Here is an 18,246-nt window from a genome sequence, read left to right as displayed (position 1 = left end):
AAATGCTAACGGCGAAGTTACTGATGAGGATTCCGGAGACGAAGACAACATAGTCATCGATAATCTTCCTGGTAGCCAACTCAGAGTTTCTGCAGAGATTAGTTTTGATGGAGCACCACCGGCTGAAAGTCTAAATGAAGATGAAAATGAAGATTCTTTCGATGAAGAAGACAATTTGCCACTTTCTCACTTTGTGCCGCTAAAGAAATTACAAAAATTTAATTGGATTGCTGACCGTGATATTCCAGAATCAACATTTGCCTGGAATGCGCCCCATAAAGTTGAAAATCATCAAAGTCCTATTGAGATTTTAAAATTATTTTTGACGATTCTCTTATATCCAAAGTATGCCAATTTTCAAACATATATGCCGCACAAAATAATCGGCCGGCAGATATATCGGAGTCTGAAATATGGTGTTTTTTGGGCGTGCTGATTTTGAGCGGATATTCTGAACTTCCTAGAAAGCACATGTATTGGGAAAACTCAAGTGACACAAAAAATGAACTTGTGAGGAATGCCATATCACGTAATAGATTTAGGTACGTAATGCAAAATATCCACCTTTGCGATAACAATGATTTGAATGCCAATGACAAGTTTGCAAAAGTTAGACCCTTCATAAAAACCCTAAATGAGAAATTTATGGAGTTTGCGCCTACTGAAGAAGTCCTCAGCTTAGATGAATCGATGGTTCCATACTACGGACGACATGGAACAAAGCAATTCATTAGAGGGAAACCTATACGCTGGGGGTACAAATTTTGGACAGCTACTACCCGACCTGGATATATTGAATGGTTTGACCCTTACCAGAGATCCTCGTGTATGATTCCAGAAAAATATAAATTATTAGGTCTTGGATCTAGCGTCGTATTGCAGTTTGCTGATGAACTTCAAAAGATTTATCTTAACTTGGCATTCCATATCTACTTTGACAACTTTTTTACATCTCTTTCGCTTCTCCATCAACTTAGCCAAAGGCAATTATATGGCACTGGGACGATAAGAGAAAACCGTATTCCTGAGAGTAAGCTGGGACCATCAAAAGACCACAAGACGAAAAATAGAGGCTCTTACGAATATATGTATGATCCTGATAACCATATAGTTGTGTGCAGATGGAATGACAATAGCCTAGTTACTTTGGCATCTAACAGTACCACTGTGAATCCAATTTTACAAGCCAAAAGATATTCTCAAAAGGAAAAGAAACGGATAATGGTAGATCAACCTTATATTGTAAAAAAATATAATGAAAATATGGGCGGGGTCGATAGAGCGGACCAAAACATCAGCCTTTACCGAGTATCCATAAGAGGCAAAAAGTGGTATTTTCCAATTTTTTGTCACTTCTTGGACATGGTAGTTCAGAATTCTTGGCAATTGAACAGAAATAGTGGGGATAAAATGGACCAATTAGCATTTAGAAGAGCAATAGCCCAAAGCATATTGGAGACACACAAGAAACCATCAGCTTATCAAACTGGAAAGACAAGTAAATATTTGCATCAATCATCGCGTTATGACCGCATGGACCATCTTATTTTATATAGTGAAACACAAATCAGATGCAAATATTGCACAAAAAAAGTTAATTTTACATGTAGCAAATGCAAAATTGGGCTCCATCCAAAAGAATGTTTTTATCTTTACCACACTCAGCATTAACTTATATTATCGTTTTTGTTTTGATTTAGCACTAAACATGGCAATAAAAAAATTTTCTTGGTACGATATTGATTATAATTTTTTTTTCAATCGTATAGCAATAAAGCTAAAGTCCTTTTAAAAGGACAGTGACTTACCATAAATCTACCACTTACTAATTTTTTCAAATATTTTTTTAGGGCTTCTAGGTACACTAGCATTAAATATTTAGTGGTAAAAATAAACTTTTCAATTATTTTTTTTGTCAGCCTTATTTGGGTTAAGTAATTTTCTAGAATTTTGAAAAAAATAATATGGCATGTACTCCAAAATTTGTTATATTTTTTAAATACATGTTTTTATTATTAATCAATATAAATTAGCTTATTTTTTGCTTATCTGTCCAAAAACTTTCTTTACAAAATTTTTAGTTCAGAAAACATGACATATTAACTGTTTTTTTGATTTTATTTAAAATTAACTTTTCTGTGGATGCGTGGTTCTAACGTAGAACGGCAGTATATCCAGGAACAACAAAATCAAGATCCCCTATTTATTAATAAAATTATGTTTAAGGATGAAGCGACTTTTACCCGACGGGGAATTTTTAATTTAAAAAAAAACATTCAGGGCATATTGCAAATCCAAACCTCATTACTGAAAGACACTTTCAACATGAATTTAAAGTTAATATTTGGTGTGGTGTTATAGACAATTTTTTTTAGGACCTTACGAGTTACCTCCAAATCTAAACGGAGAATTATATTTAAACTTTTTAGAAACAAAACTCATTGATTATTTAGAATCAGAGTTGCCTTCAAATCTACGCCGGAATATAATTTTTATGCAAGATGGCGCTCCTGCGTATTTTGCTAGACCCGTGAGAGAATATCTTAATGCGAATTTAAACTGGATAGGACGTGGAAGTCAAAAGACCTTGGCCCGCGCGAAGTCATTGTTCATTGTTTACGAAAATCAAATAAACACAAGGGAACAATTATTAGAAAAAATTCAAGCCGCTGCTGAGTCATTTCGAATTGAGCAATTATTTTTTAAGATTCGGCGGTCTTTTAATAAAAGAATTTTAAAATGTCTTGAGACAAATGGAGGCCATGTGGAACATTTGCTGGCAAATATTGATAATTTTTAATTTTAAATATTTATTTAGGTTTTATATTTTTATTTATCAATCATTTAAAGTGTAATATAGCAATTTGCCCTGTATAGTATTGAACTGTATTTTTTTAGACACATTTTTTGTATATTCATTTGGTAAATATGATATATACAGATATAATCATTCAAACCTCGCCTATAGGAAATAGTCTATGAGCGTGAGCTAGAGGGGACATATGGAGTCCGCATGAGACAGACAGAGGGCACAATACATGCCGTTTCCAATACGCTACAAATTAATACGTTTGGCAACACTGATGTTTCAGCCGTTCATCGAAAAACGAGACAATTCTTATCCCCAGCACACTGCACCGCCAATATGATATTGCATTTTAAACGTTTAACGTTATTTTTATTCCTGGCTTCCTGCTTAATGTGTTCTCTTGAGGAAAAAAAGCAAATTATTAAGTGGTATTATGCCGGCAGTTCTGTCGATGAAATATCAGGCAGAATTGCATTTACGTTCGAAAATCGGCCCATTCCCGCACACAGCACAATTTTTGCAATTATCCATAGGTTTCAGACCTTTGGGTGTTTGTAAAATTGCAGGAAATGCTACGCAAATGAGCAACCATCTGTTGTTAGACCGCTAGGCGAAGAAAGGGAGCTTCGAGAGGTTAATGTTTGTGCTGTTGCAGAAATGAACTTTCCTTGCAATAGTACAACCATTGCCAAAGAAATATTGAGCCTTTAAGGGTTAGAAGAATTTTAAAAAGAAATAAGTACAAGTGCTATAAGTTGCAAAAAACCCAAGAAATTTTCCCACAGGACCATGAGAGACGGATGGAATTTTGCCATGAAGTATTGCAAAGGGCAAATCGGGACGAAATGTTTATTAGTAACATTTTGTTTTCAGATTAGTCCTCTTTCTCTATTTGTGGTAAACATAATCCGTCCATTACAGTGGGTTATTCGAGAGAAAATAAGCACATAAGGACATAAGCATACCAACACGTACACAATACCCTCAAAAGGTTAATGTATGGGGCTGGCATTTTAGGTGATTCAATTGTAGGTCCTCTTTTTATCGATGGAAACCTTAATGCCAACAAATACCTTAATCTTTTGAGGGATGAAGTTCTTCCTGCTATTCGAGGGCTCAATATCAATTTAGAACAAGTTTGGTTTCAACAGGATGGTTGTCCCGCTCATAACGCGTTAGTGGTCCGTCAATTTCTCGAAACGTCTTTCCCTGATCGAACAGTAAATCAGTTGAAACGGTACTATTAAATGGCCCGCCAGAAGCCCCGACTTAGCCCCCAATGGTTTTTTTTCTTTAAGGATACCTAAAAGAACAAATTTATAGGCACAAAAACGAACGGGCTACTAATTTAGAAGAGCTTTGTGTTAAAATTAGGCAAGCATTTAATAGTATCTCCATTGAAATGTTGTCGAACACGAGAAGGCGTTTTATGATCGATTGACGTACCGCACTGCTAAACAAGGTGGCCTTTTTGAACCTGACATAAGATAATTTTAATTTTTATTTAATATTATCAAATTAACTTAATTTTTTGCTTTATTTTGAATTAATTTTTTTATTTCCTGTCCCATATTTGGTTAATTTATGCTTACTACATTATTGCAGTCGGTTTTTAGTTTATTTATTGCTGTTAAGCCAGGCAGCAGCAAAGACTCATACAAAACAAAAAATTTATTTAATTTGCCACAGAGCAGTGCCTCCCCACTTGAACGCCTTAAGAATACTGAAAGGTTTCGGTTTCGGGCTTCGGCTGGGTCCGCTGCTTCGAGTATGTTGTCACAACGTTGCCAGACCTACGGCGATATATAATTCCTATAGGCGAAGTTAGAATGATCATATCTGTATATAAATACATTACATAAACTTGCATCGTAAGGTTAAGATAGGAGGCTCGCCTCAACTTCGCCGTTTGTAAAAATTTTTACAATAAAGTCTTTATTATTATATAATATATCCATATTGTAGATGTAGACTCACCTTGGCCGCCGAGGGCGAAGCCCCCGCCGAGGTAGTTTTCTTGTCCATCACCCGTTTGGCGACGACACTGTGCGCCGAGTACACGTGGTTCTCGAACTGTTTGTACATCCCAAAGGTCGCGGTGCACACCGTACACTTGTAGGACAAGTGGGCCGGCTTCAGGGTCATGTTGTGGTCGCGGGCCACGTGGTTCAGCAACTTCCACTGGTAGACGCGGCCGCAGACGGGACACCGGCCCGAGTCTTTGCTCTTGTTCGCGGCGTCCTGCATGCTCGACGTCACCAGTCCGTGGGAGCCCAACAGGTGGCGCTCGAGGCCCTGGTCGGTGAAGAACCGGAACTGACACTTTTGACAGTTCAACGGCGGCCGGTTGTAGATCATTTTCGGGTGGATCTTGATCTTGTGGATCCATTGCATGTGGTTGCGCAGCTGCTCGAGGTCCTGGAAGGGAACGTTCGTTTTATCAATATACAGTGTGATTGATGGTCGATGGGACAGCTCCCGACAGTGAAAAGTTTCACGAGAATCTGAGAGACAAGTACTTCGCTTAGAACATTGAAAGGCTAGAATTAGTAAACAACTAGTTTGTTTGAGTCCAACATGTTCACAGGGGCAAGAGGGGTGTCAAATCTACACAATTTTCCAACGGAGGAAATTTGTAACTATACAGGGTGTTTCCTAACTACGGTACGAAACTATACAGGGTGAATCGTTAGGTCGTTTTATGAAAAAAAGTTCATATGAACGTATGTCGGGAGTTGCTTTGTTTCTGAGATACAGGGCGATGAAGGTTCAAAAAAATAACGGTATTTTAAAAATACTATAATTATCCTTAAACCGATTTGGTTGAAATTTGAAGTTATATGACGCTTATTTAGCTGTAACTAGATTGAAATTATTAGGTCCAGTGGCGTGTCAGTGGGCACCACATGCTTATTGTTTTGAAAAAATCAAGGCCAATAATTGTTTTGCAGCTTTTTATTTATTTTTGTATTTAAGCAACTAAAAATACAACTTTTTCGTATCTTATCTTATTATCTTCATATCTGGCTTTGTTTTCGAAAAAAAAAAATTAAAGTATCTTTAACTCATTCTAAAAATTATCCATGGACGACAACATGAAATAAAAACCAATTAATTCAATAAACAATTTCGACCTTAAAGTAAATGAGCAAAATGCCCACCTTCTGATAAAATACATGACTGCAAACGATTTGTCATTGAGTGTCTGACACGCTCAAAAATACCTGGAGTATCCCTTATGATATTGCAATTGACAATTATCCGATTTCTTAAGTCATTCACATCTAGAACAGGAGTTTTATAAACAAGAGCCTTCAGATGGCCCCATAAATAGTAAGCCAGGGGATTCATATCAGGACTGCGAGCCGGCCAATTTTGAGGTCCTGCACGTCCAATCTAGCAATTAGTAGGTAGATGACGTCGAGATGCTGAGGAGCAAGAACACTGAAATGAGCTGGAGCCCCGTCGTGCATAAACCACATGTTGACTCTTACTTGTAGGGGTACTTCTTCTAATAAAGTGGGTAAATGGTGTTGCAAGAAATCCGTGTAGGATTCACCTGTTAATCTTGCCGGTAAAAAAATGGGTCAATTAGGTAGTCACCAATAATTCCTATCCAAACGTTCAGCGAAAATTGTTGCTGAAAATGAGTTTCTCTAATAACGTGGGGATTTTCGTCGGCCCAAAAATGATCATTGTGGAAGTTCATAATAGCATCTCTTGAAAAATTTGCCTCGTCCGTAAATAAAATATTTGGTAGGAAATTATTATTGTGTGCCATCGTATGAATCAACCACCTGCAAAACATTAATCTTGGATGACAATCCCGAGGCAGTAGAGCTTGTACACGCTGTATGTGATATGGATGCAGGAGGTTTCTTTTTAGAAATTTCCAAACGGTTTTTGAACTGACTTCAAGTTGCAGTGCAATCTTCCTGATACTATTGGAAGGATCATCTTCTATCGCATCAAGTATAGCTTCTTCCAGTTCAGGCGTTGTTATAGTTTCTGGTCTTCCACCACCCATATTTTTATTAAAACTCCCAGTTTCACATAATCTTGCATGTAGTTTTCTAAATGTTTTTGCATATGGAATTACTCTGTTAGGATATCTGTCCTGGTAAATTCTTCGTGCTTCTTCCGCATTTCCATTTGCTAATCCATAAATAAAGTGCATGTCGGCCATTTCATGGTTAGTAAAATTATTCATGATGGAGTAATGAATCACTGCTAATTGACAGCTGAATTTTACTTATAGCAATTCTATCACTGTCAGCTGGTCTCCAAAGCAGGTAGGTACAAAGGAGGTACTTGAATGGACTTGCCAATTATTTGTCACAAGAAGCAATGTATTTGTTATTTTGTTGTATTTCAAAAATCTGATAATAAAAATCGTAGAAGTTTAATGTTTATTATCATAGTAAACAAGACACAAGAGACCAAAAAGTCGTGCATTGGAGGGTGGACATTTTGCTCATGTACTTTAAGGTCGAAATTGTTTATCGAATTAATTGGTTTTTATTTCATGTTGTCGTCCATGGATAATTTTTAGAATCAGTTAAAGATACTTTAAATTTTTTTTCTCGAAAACAAAGCCAGATATGAAGATAATAAGATAAGATACGAAAAAGTTGTATTTTTAGTTGCTTAAATACAAAAATAAATAAAAAGCTGCAAAACAATTAATTATTGGCCTTGTTTTTTTCTCAACAATAAGCATGTGCTGCCCACTGACACGCCACTGGACCTAATAATTTCAATCTAGTTACAGCTAAATAAACGTCATATAACTTCAAATTTCAACCAAATCGGTTTAAGGATAGTTATAGTATTTTTAAAATACCGTTATTTTTTTGAACCTTCATCGCCCTGTATCTCAGAAACAAAGCAACTCCCGACATACGTTCATAAGAACTCTTTTTCATAAAACGACCTAACGATTCACCAGAAGTAAAAAGAAAAATAATTATTTAATTGTTGGGGTGGACGCGTTTACAAATGCGATTGTTTTTCTTAAAGCGGTACCAAATACAAAAACTACGCCAGTAAAAAAATTTTTAAAAGAAATAATCGAAACTTTCGGTGTATGTCGGAGATTTATTTGCGATCGAGGTACAGCCTTTACGAGTAAGGAATTTACAAATTTTTGTTCGGGAATGGGTATAAAGCGGGGTTTTTTTGTGCTACTCATCAGCTACTCCTCGAGCCAACGGGCAAGTTCAAAGACTTAATAGAACGATTCTTTCATCACTGAGGGCTAGTGTCGATTAGTGCTCGGAGTTTTATTCGAATAATTCGAATATTCGACTATTCTAAATTCGAGTTTTTTGTTAGTCAAAAAATTCGACTATTCGAACATTCAACTATTCAAATAATTCGATTAATTCGACTATTTGAAATATTCGACTATTCGAATCATTCAACTTAACAGGATATTTAACACTTAAGGTTAGCGCAAAGAAATATTAGAACATATAAAAAAATTCGGAGAGTGACAATCTGGTAATATCTCAAAGCCATTTAATTTTTTTGCCCGGATTTCTTTTACGCGTAACTTCCCACTTCCCACTTAGAGAACAGTAGGCCATAAAATGCATAAAAGCAACTTGTTGTTTCCTTTAGTTTGTTCGAGTTAAGGGAAAGGCTCTTATATATCATAATAGATAGTAATACCTACTATAGACAGGGTACATAATTTATTCCTAGTTTTTCAATGGCCATCATACCTATTGTCACGAAATAAATTTTGTTTGGATTAGAACAGTATTATACGCCTTTCCGTAACAAGCAGTTTAGTTTAAAATTAAAATAAGTTCTCGCAGCAAAATTTGGCTATATTTTTCTAAAAACGAAAATCGCGTGCAGTGTAAATTTTGTAACTACAATGTAGCCAATAAGAGCACAACGAGTAACTTGTGGACCCATTTAAGAAGCAAACATAATTCGCTGATAAGCAGGTAAGTTATTTCATAAACTTTTACTTAATAATAGTATTAGCAAATACCAAATAGCAACTAGCAAGTAGCAAAATTAATTATTGCGTAAGGGAGCATACGGGCTGTACAGCTAAAAAAAAAGAGTGTAAAAAATACAAATTGTGCAAATCGTAGACCATAGATATCTTTATTGAAATTCGAGTTGGTTCCAAATAAATTAATGTTTCAAACATTCAAATTTCAAACACTCAGGCTGCTACAAGTTCGAGTGTGACTATTGGGATCTCGGAAACTATAAGAGCTACGAGGGAGGTTAAATTGGGGCAAAGTTGCGTATTTTGATGCTTAATAAAAAATAAAATGCCATTTTGAAAATTAGAAAATTATGAATACATTCGAAGTTAACCGGTTCAAATTCGTTTTTAATTTTTTCTGATGCTATTTGAAAAGATGTATTGAAATAAATGACACTTTGACATTGACATAGCCACTTTTTCCTCCCCACAAAACTAGAAAACTCGATATCTTTAAGGGTCTTAGTCTCAACGATCATATACAGGCTCTTATAAATTCGAATGTGACTATTGGTATCTCGGAAACTATAAGAGCTACGAGGTTTTTACTTTTTACAATCCAGTAGAAAAGAGTTTACATTACACACAATACCTATTTATTACATAAAATTTTCAATTTGTGACATTTTAAGACTAATTAAATTATCAGCTTTTCCGATACAAAAGCCCCTAAAGGTCTTCAGTTAGCACATTCTGTTAATAATTTATTAACTTTTATTACTTGCCCAATGCTTTCGTTTGAAGACAACGTTATTCAGCCGTCCAGATTTACAGATCGTACATATTCCTAATGTTAAACTCATTCTTTTCAGTACTTCTCAAGATACAGAATCTGAATATTTGGAAGTTTCAACAAATTCGAGGAACATTTCGACAAGGGATGAAGGTGGATCCGAAAACGAATCAGAAATCTCCAGCGTAAGCCACACCAGTACTTCCACAGTTGCTACTGCCACTAATCAGGTACAAAGTAAACTACAGAAACCACAACTCAAAATTGATAGCGTTTTTTCTACCGTATAAGTAACCAAGCAAAAACAAGAGATTATTACTCAGATAATTACAAAAATGATTTGCATTGACACCCTACCTGTTTCGTTTGTGGAAAATAAAGTTTTTAAGAAATTATTATCATATATTGCTTCCTCGTATAAAATTCCAGTAGCAAAATCAATAATGCTAAGAATTGATGCTTTATATGAGCTTGAAAAACAAAAAAATTTAGAAGAATTAAGAGATGTAAAATGCATAGGCCTAACAACAGACTGCTGGAGTTCAAGAGCAAATGAATCCTATATCACTGTGACTTGCCATTTTATCAACAATACTTGGTAACACGTTACGCGAAATTTAACAACAGAAAGTATGGAAGAAAGACATACCGCCATAAATTTAAAAAAACAAGTTACTAGATATAATAAATTAATGGGAAATCGTGGACAAATGTGTCGCTATAGTGCACGATAATGCCTCTAATATTGTTTTCGCAACTAGGGATTTACCGTTTGATTCAGTTTGTTGCTATGCCCATTCATTGCAGTTAGTCTTAAATAAAATATTGGATCAAGATTCTATTAAGCCAACAATAATCAAATGTAGCAGCGTAGTTTCTCATTTCAAACATTCTAATATAGCAACAAAAGCATTAACAAACAAACAACTTCAAATAGGTTTAGAGAAACATAAACTAATTCAGTCTGTAAAAACTCGTTGGAATTCTACATATTATATGTTAAAACGGTTAACAGAGCAACGTGAAGCTGTAATAGGTGTTTTATCTGACAGAACAGTAACTTCAAAAACACATGCTGGACAATTAATGCTTAACGAAGAAGAATGGACAGTAATAGAAAGCATTATAATAATATTAGCACCTTTTGAAATTGTTACCAATTTGTTTTCATCGGATTCGCAACCAACTATTTCAATAATAATGCCTATAATAAAGTCTTTAATGGGAAATTTTATTTTGAAAACTACTCCTGAAGAACCTATTTTCTTGAAAGATATTAAACTTTCATGACAAAAAGAGTTTGAATCTAGATTTAAAGATTTTTTTTGTATCTCAGTTACTGGTGATATCGATATCAATATTTTTGACATGAGCACATTTTTGGACCCGCGGTTCAAAAATAAAGAACGGTTTATTGGTTCTTTGATTAAGGTACAAAGATATTTTCAAAATCTAATAGAAACCGATAACGATTTTTCAGCCGTAGAACATGATCAAAATTGTGCCAAAAAAAAACGCCTTGGACCTCTTATTTCCAAATGAACAGCCTACAATATTTAATGAACTTGATATGTATGTTTCCGAATGCGTTATTTCCAAAAATATGTGTCCCTCGCAGTGGTGGAAAAATATTGAAACCAAATATCCAAATCTTATAAAATATGTAAAACGTTATCTTTGCGTGCCTGCAACATCTGTTCCATCAGAGAGAGCTTTTTCTAATGCTGGTAATATTGTTAATGCAAAACGAAGCTGCCTAAAATCTGACAATGTTAAAAAGCTTTGTTTTCTTAATGGAAATTTGTAATATTTAAGTTTACATAGTTTATCCTGTAACTTAGTTCTCCATTATTTTCTACTTTATCCATTTTGAACTATTTGTTTGTTATTTTGAAACCTTATTGTACGTTTCTATAAAATGTTATTTTTTTGAGTTTATTTGTTTGCGTTCTTTTGTTTAAGACTTTTTATTTGTGCTCATCTATTTTTAAATGTTTATTTTATACATTTATTGGCATTTCTTTAATGTTCCCATTATGTTTCGATAATATAATATTTAAAACGACTTTTTCGGTGTTTCAATTTTTAATAAACAGCTGTTCAAATATTTGACTACCAACCTAATTAATTATTACGAATTACGAATAATTCAAATAAATCGAATAATTGGAATATTCGACTATTCGAACAAATCGAAAAACGACTAATTAAATACAAAAATTTCATAAATTCCGAGCCCTAGTGTAGATTATAACGAATATTGGGACACGTCCCTTGCTACTGTGAGATGGGGCCTCAATACCGCGGTAATCTCGGTAACCAGAAAATCGCCTTATGAGCTATTTTTGGGTTATCAGCCACGTGGTATTGATGACTCATTTCTTACAGCTGAGGTTTGGGACGTAGAACCTATTGACCTTGCGACTGTGAGAGCGGAAGCGTCAACAAAGATTACTGAAAGTCAGCAAAAACAAAAGGAGTTGTACAACCAAAGACATGCCGGCATAAAAACGTTTACTGTAGGACAACAAGTCCTTGTCCAAAGAACAAAGTGTTCAAATGATGAACAGAGCAAGAAACTCGAACCAAGTTATCAAGGGCCCTTCACTGTAACTGCAGTGTTAGATAACGATCGATACGTGGTTGAGGATCTAGCGGGTGCAGAACGCTGTAAAACCGCATATGAAGGGATATGTCCCTCTGATAAATTAAAATTGTATTGCAACCCTAGGCTGGGACGTAATAAGAATACTAATGAGCCTTCCAGCTATGGTGGGAATCTACCCACATCTGTTATCCAACTGTTTGGACAAACTTTAGATCTGCTAGAATGTATTTTAAAAAGAAAAAGCCCGGTAGTCTGGAATATATATTTGTCGTGAGCACTCGTGTCTTATTTATAAAATTTTGGTCGTTTACATAAGTTTTTATTAATATTATAGTTCCAAGATAATATGTTGTTAGTATTATAAGAGACCAACAAATATATACTATGTAAGTGATATAAAATATGTTTATACTAAGAAGCTGTTTTCATTTTCAAAGATTTTATTTTGTTTTGTAGATGGATATATTGTTTCTTTCGATAATACTCTACTATAGAATTTTTAATTAATTTTGAAAATTAATGTTTAAATTATAATTTAAATTATAATTTTGCCCGTTTGGTTTTACCTGAACCGAAAATTTGGTAATTTTGCATTTACATTTAATTGAATAATTCAAGATTCGCTTATTAAAATTGAAACTTTGCAAGAGGGTTTGCCAGATTGGTCTCTTCAAAAAGTTATCTTACATTTTTTCTATAAAATGTACAGGGAAGCCAATAATTGACCTCCTTAAAATTTACATGGGTTTTCCTATGTTCCGCTCGGCGACGCACCACCCGGTATAATATTTTTAATTTTCTTATTATTGTTCATTATTATTATTTATAATTTTGCAATTGAAAATATTTTTTCTTATTGTAAATATAAAAGAACATTTTTAAATATTTTGAGTATGAAAAACTTGATTTTAGCATACAAAGCAAAATAAAAAATTTTAAATGAATTTTGTAAGTTTTTTTGAGACAAACAACTTTTTCATTAACAATGTTGCAAAAAGCGAAAAAACACCTTTTTGGGTACTTTGGCGCCATCTACTTTTTGTAATTTTCATCGCAGCAAGTGGACTCAATGAGAAGAGTTGTAGAAAATGATGTCCCCGACATTTTTTGTCGTTTTTTACACAATTTTCCAAAAACGTACCATTCGCGAGATAAATGAAATCCAAAAAACTCAAAAAAGTTTTTTCAAAAACCCGGTACGCGACGAGGTCACAAATTTCAAGTTAAGCTTTTCGTATGTTCTTTTAACGATTTTCGCAAAAAAAAGTGTGTAGGTAATTTTTCGTCACAAATTTGACAGATTTACTGTACTGAATTAGAGGATTAGCATTTTATTTGTGAAGAAAAGATTTCCCCTACTAACTTTTCAATAACTTCACATACAGAGGTGCTATTTAATTAAAAACTTACCTTAATATACCCGTCACAAATCTCGCAAATAACAAACGAGTTCTTCGAACTGGTGTCTCCCGGTTTGGAGCCGGCCGCGGTGGCGGCGGTTCCCGCGGGACTCCCCGTCGTTCCCCTCGGCAGCGGCGTGATCGAGATACTCGGCGTGTTCGCCGGTTTCTTTGACGCCGCCGCGGTCTGCCCCTGGGCCCCCCCTTGACCCCCGCCGCTCTGGAAAAGAAACGTTTTCATTATTTAAAAAAAAAAAAAAAACGTCTCCGCTCTCTCTCTCTCTCGTTATTTTAAAAAAATTATTATAATGTGAGACTCATGCATGCAAAATCACAGAGAGCATGCTGCCAATCCTAAAAGCTGGGATTATTATTGTACTGCGTGTCCCAAATAAAAAGTGGCTGTCAACGACACATAATTCGCGAGTTTTTTTTTTCGTTAATTTTTAAGACGGGATTTAAAGAGTTTTTTTTTTATAAATATTTATTCACGACCTCAATGCACCTTACTTTTGACTATTTAAATATAACAGAGATAACAATTTTATTTAGTTGTCCTTGTTTATCCACAAAAATATTTAGGTTACGATACACCTTTTCATTTCCCTTCTCAAACACAGTGTTTGGGATGAAATTAAATGTTTTCATATATCGGTAAATCGAAGGGTCTTTCGTTTGTTTCTATATTATACAGTGAACGGCAAAAATATGGAACAAATTTAATAAAAAATAAATGAGGGCGTGTTCGAAATAACGCTCGCACACGTCGAATAATATATTGCTCATGTAGCCCTGGCCAATACCAACTTTCTTATTTTAAATGGAACACCCTGTATGTGATTACATTTTTCGATTCTACACAAAATTATAAACATTTTGATGCGATTATTATTGTACTAATAAGGGTATTATTGAATTTAACAAGTTACCAGTAAATATTAAAAACTGTGATAACTGAAACCAGTTCAAACGGGTCTTAAGGACTGTTAACTGTTTATATTTCTTTTTTAGCCTTATTTTTTATGTTTACGTTTATGTTTTTTTATTTATTTATTTTATTAATGTTTTTTTATTATTTTTTTAATTTATATTTATTCACGACCTCAATGGACCTTAGACTATTTAAATATAACAGAGATAAAAAATTTATTTAGTTGTCCTTGTTTTTCCACAAAATCTTTAGGTTACACGACAGCTTTTCATGTCTCTTCTCAAACGCAGTATTTGGTATGAAATAAAATGTTTTCATACAAGGTGTTTCAGAACTATGGGATCAAACTTCTGGGGGTTGTTCAGTGCAACAGAAGAATCCATTTGAGTATAGGAACCCATGTCCGGAAATGCGTCACTACGCCACTACGGCCCTAAGACGCGTTAAAATTTATAAAAAACATTAATTACCTAAATAGGATCTGTTGCATTTATTTTTACCTTTTGTACATGATACCATAAAAACAATTGTTTCAAATCAACGCTTATCAATGCCAATTCTCAATGCCGTATTTAAAAATTTTATAGCTTACAATTTTTAAACATTTATTCAAGAATTGGCGGATATGCATTTGGCATACGGAGCAACAAACTGCAATGCACGAGCAGTATCGCGGTTGTATCATGAACGTTATCCCGAACGACAGCATCCTGGATACAAAAAGTTTATTGCGGTTCATCGGCGGCTCGCTGAGACAGGCATGTTTAAGACCAAGTTTAATATGTTTAATACTACCATGTTTAATACGAGTTGCCGATGAACCATCAAATAGCACACGTGACGTCGCTAAGAATATGAATACGAGTAACGCTTCTGTCTGGCGGGTACTACACGAGCAACAACTCCATCCTTTGCAGAAAGTTCAAGGTATGACTGGAGCCGATTATCATCCTAGAGTTCAATTTTGTCGATGGCTTCTGGATCACATCATTGCACAACCAAATTTTTTACGATATGTTTTGTGGACCGATGAAGCCTCTTTCACAAGAGACGGTATTTTTACTAGTAGGAATAGCCATGTTTGGGACGAAGAAAATCCTTATGCAATTTTTCCAAAAAAAAACATCAGAATCGTTGGTCTGTCAACGTATGGGCAGGCATTGTTGATGATTGTTTAATTGGGCCATACCTTCTACCGGAACGGTAAACAGGACCTATTTATCTGCGTTTCTTGGAGGAAGTTCTCCCAGAACTCCTAATGTTCCACTAAACGTTAGACAGCAAATGTGGTTTCAGCGTGATGGAGCGCCGGCTCACTTTGCTGTATAAGTACGCGAGTATTTGGCTCAGCGGTTTGGGCGTTGGATTGCCAGAGCAGTTTCTTGGCCTCCTAGGTCACCCGATTTAACGTCGCTCAATTTTTTCTTGTGGGGACATGTAAAGTCTTTAGTCTGCAAAACTCCTGTAAAATCAGAGCTAGACTTAATTGAGGCTATGAGTGCAATATCGGACTAACCCACAAAAATTCAAAATCGGCTTTATTGTAGAATATTATCTGTCAAGTTAAAATCTATTTACTGCACAGTGGACCAAACGATCTATTCCTTTTCGTTGAAGGTAACTTTTTTTATTTTTGTATTTGCACTAAAAACCCATAAAAGTAGAACACACGTTTTTTTAGGTTAGGTTGTTTTTATTTTAACTCTTTTCGTGGGATACTTATTAGATAGTTTATCATTGCTTATTGGCTTTACTGTTATGCCTTGCAATATAGTATTAGTGATTAAAAGAAAATAATACAAGTAATCCACATTATTACGCAGACGTCTCAACCTTTGAATCGGACCCTTTTGCGGATTCTGGGTCGGATTACTTGCCCTCGGATGAAGATTTACAGGCATATAATAGGCATGGGGAAGAAGACGAAGGTGGTAAAGAAACGAATTTTAATGAAGCCAAACCAGCACCAGCAGGGGTATTACCCCATACCTCTAACCCAAAAAAGCGTGTAAAAAAACTTTTTTTACTGTTTTGCCAACGTTAGTGGCTTTTTAAGGCCTGATGATGCTCTGAATAGAGCGAAACACGTGTAGCTTTAAGTAAATGTTGTGAGACCGTGACTTTGTGAAAAAAAGATGAGTTAAAGAAATTTATTGAAAAATTTCCTTGTTATGAATCTCATTATAGTAGGGAAAAAAGCTGCCACAGAAAATATTTATCTCCAGATTCGGGCCTTGGTAAAATGTACCAGTTATACAAAGATGAAGTAGAGAATCCTCTGTCCTATTTTGTTTTTCGAGAGACTTTTAATAAAGAATTCAACCTACACTTTCATCCGCCGATAACTGAGTCTTGCAAAAAACGCGATTTATTTAAGATTACAATTAAAGCAGCCGACGATGAAGTGAAGCAACAACTAGAAGTTGAGAAGGAACCTCACCAAAGGAAGGTTCAATGTGCTAGAGACACCCTAAGAAAAGAAACTGAAGTGGCAAAAAGTGGAAACGAAGCGGTCATATGTTTTGATCTAATGAAGACTCTTCCTACACATGTACTTACCACAGGCATTTGTTACTATAAGCGTTGATTGAAAGAGTTCTCAAACTCTTTCAGTCAACGCTATAAGAGACAGTTATGGACTTACTGCTTTAATATACATGAAATGGGAACCAATAATTCGTTCATGTTTGTATGGGATGAAAGTATTGCCTGCAGGGGGCCGCAAGAGGTGGGATCTTGTATTTTATGTTACATAAAAAAATTTGTTACATCGAAAAGACTTATTATGTATTCTGACCAATGTGGTGGTAAAAATGTCATTGATATGTAACTATATTAATGCATCTCCATTATTTAGTGTGGAAGACATAGATCATAAATTCCTTGTAAGTGGTCGTTCCTATTTACCATGCGACCAAGATTTCGGAATTATAGAAAAAGAAAAGAAATTCCATCCACATGTCTTTATACCTCAAGACTGGCATACAGTTATAAGACATGCTATAGAAAAAAAATCCCTTTACCATAATAGAAATGGATAAGTCAAAATTTTTTTCTACTAAGGAACTTGAAAGTAGCAGAAAAGTATCTGAAACAAAAACAAAGGTGGAGTGGCTTTTATATCCAAATGGTAATGCCATTAATGAAGCTAAAAAGAAAGATCTCCTTGAGTTAATGGAATTCATACCTCCTATATATCAAGATTTTTTTAAAAATCTGAGGTCATCCGCTCAAGCAACTGGAGGTGAAGTAATTGGCCCAATTGAGAAAGAAGAAACTTTACCTATTTAATAACTACCTACTTAATAAAAAAATAAAGTTTCTATTTTTTTTTAATTTATTCCCGTGACAATACGAGTAATAAAGTTTTTGACGTAATACTTATTATAGCTTAAGTTATAGTAACCCATTAAAAAACCCAATCTATTTTAAATGCAGAGTGGACTAACCCACATAGAAAAATCGAATATTAGCCATATCCAAAAATTTAAAACAAATTCTGCAAATTTAAGTAACACTCGAGAACATTCAATTAATTCGAACTACAAAAATGTCCTTTTAAAAGGGTTTTGCGCACTTACATTTTCGTTTTTTTTTTTTAAACCTATTTTTTAGCACTTAATAATATTGGGGTTAGTCCGTTTTTGCACTCATAGCCTCAATTGCAGTATGACCCACTTTATTATTTATTCAAAAAAAGGTAACGAAACTTACAACGTATTTTCTAACATAAAAACAAAAACATTTTAACAAAA

The 18,246-nt window shown here is 34.7% G+C and overlaps 1 protein-coding gene across 3 annotated transcripts in view; it reads right to left on the bottom strand.

Annotated features, from left to right (window-relative positions):
- The window catches only part of LOC126747325 (MOG interacting and ectopic P-granules protein 1), a 153,822-nt gene that overhangs the window by 21,858 nt on the left and 113,718 nt on the right, over window positions 1-18,246 (bottom strand). For all 3 annotated transcript variants that reach the window (XM_050455872.1, XM_050455871.1, XM_050455873.1), the window contains 2 exons: window positions 13,571-13,780; window positions 4,787-5,227 (listed from right to left, as the gene is read on the bottom strand). In XM_050455872.1, coding sequence (XP_050311829.1) covers window positions 4,787-5,227; window positions 13,571-13,780 — 651 coding nt within the window. The remainder of the gene's footprint in view (window positions 1-4,786; window positions 5,228-13,570; window positions 13,781-18,246) is intronic.

Source organism: Anthonomus grandis, chromosome 19 (genome assembly GCF_022605725.1).
Source record: "Anthonomus grandis grandis chromosome 19, icAntGran1.3, whole genome shotgun sequence".
In the NCBI taxonomy this organism is placed as follows: domain Eukaryota; kingdom Metazoa; phylum Arthropoda; class Insecta; order Coleoptera; family Curculionidae; genus Anthonomus; species Anthonomus grandis.
Note: the sequence above shows the minus strand (reverse complement) of the source record. Positions and strands in the feature narration are given on the sequence as shown.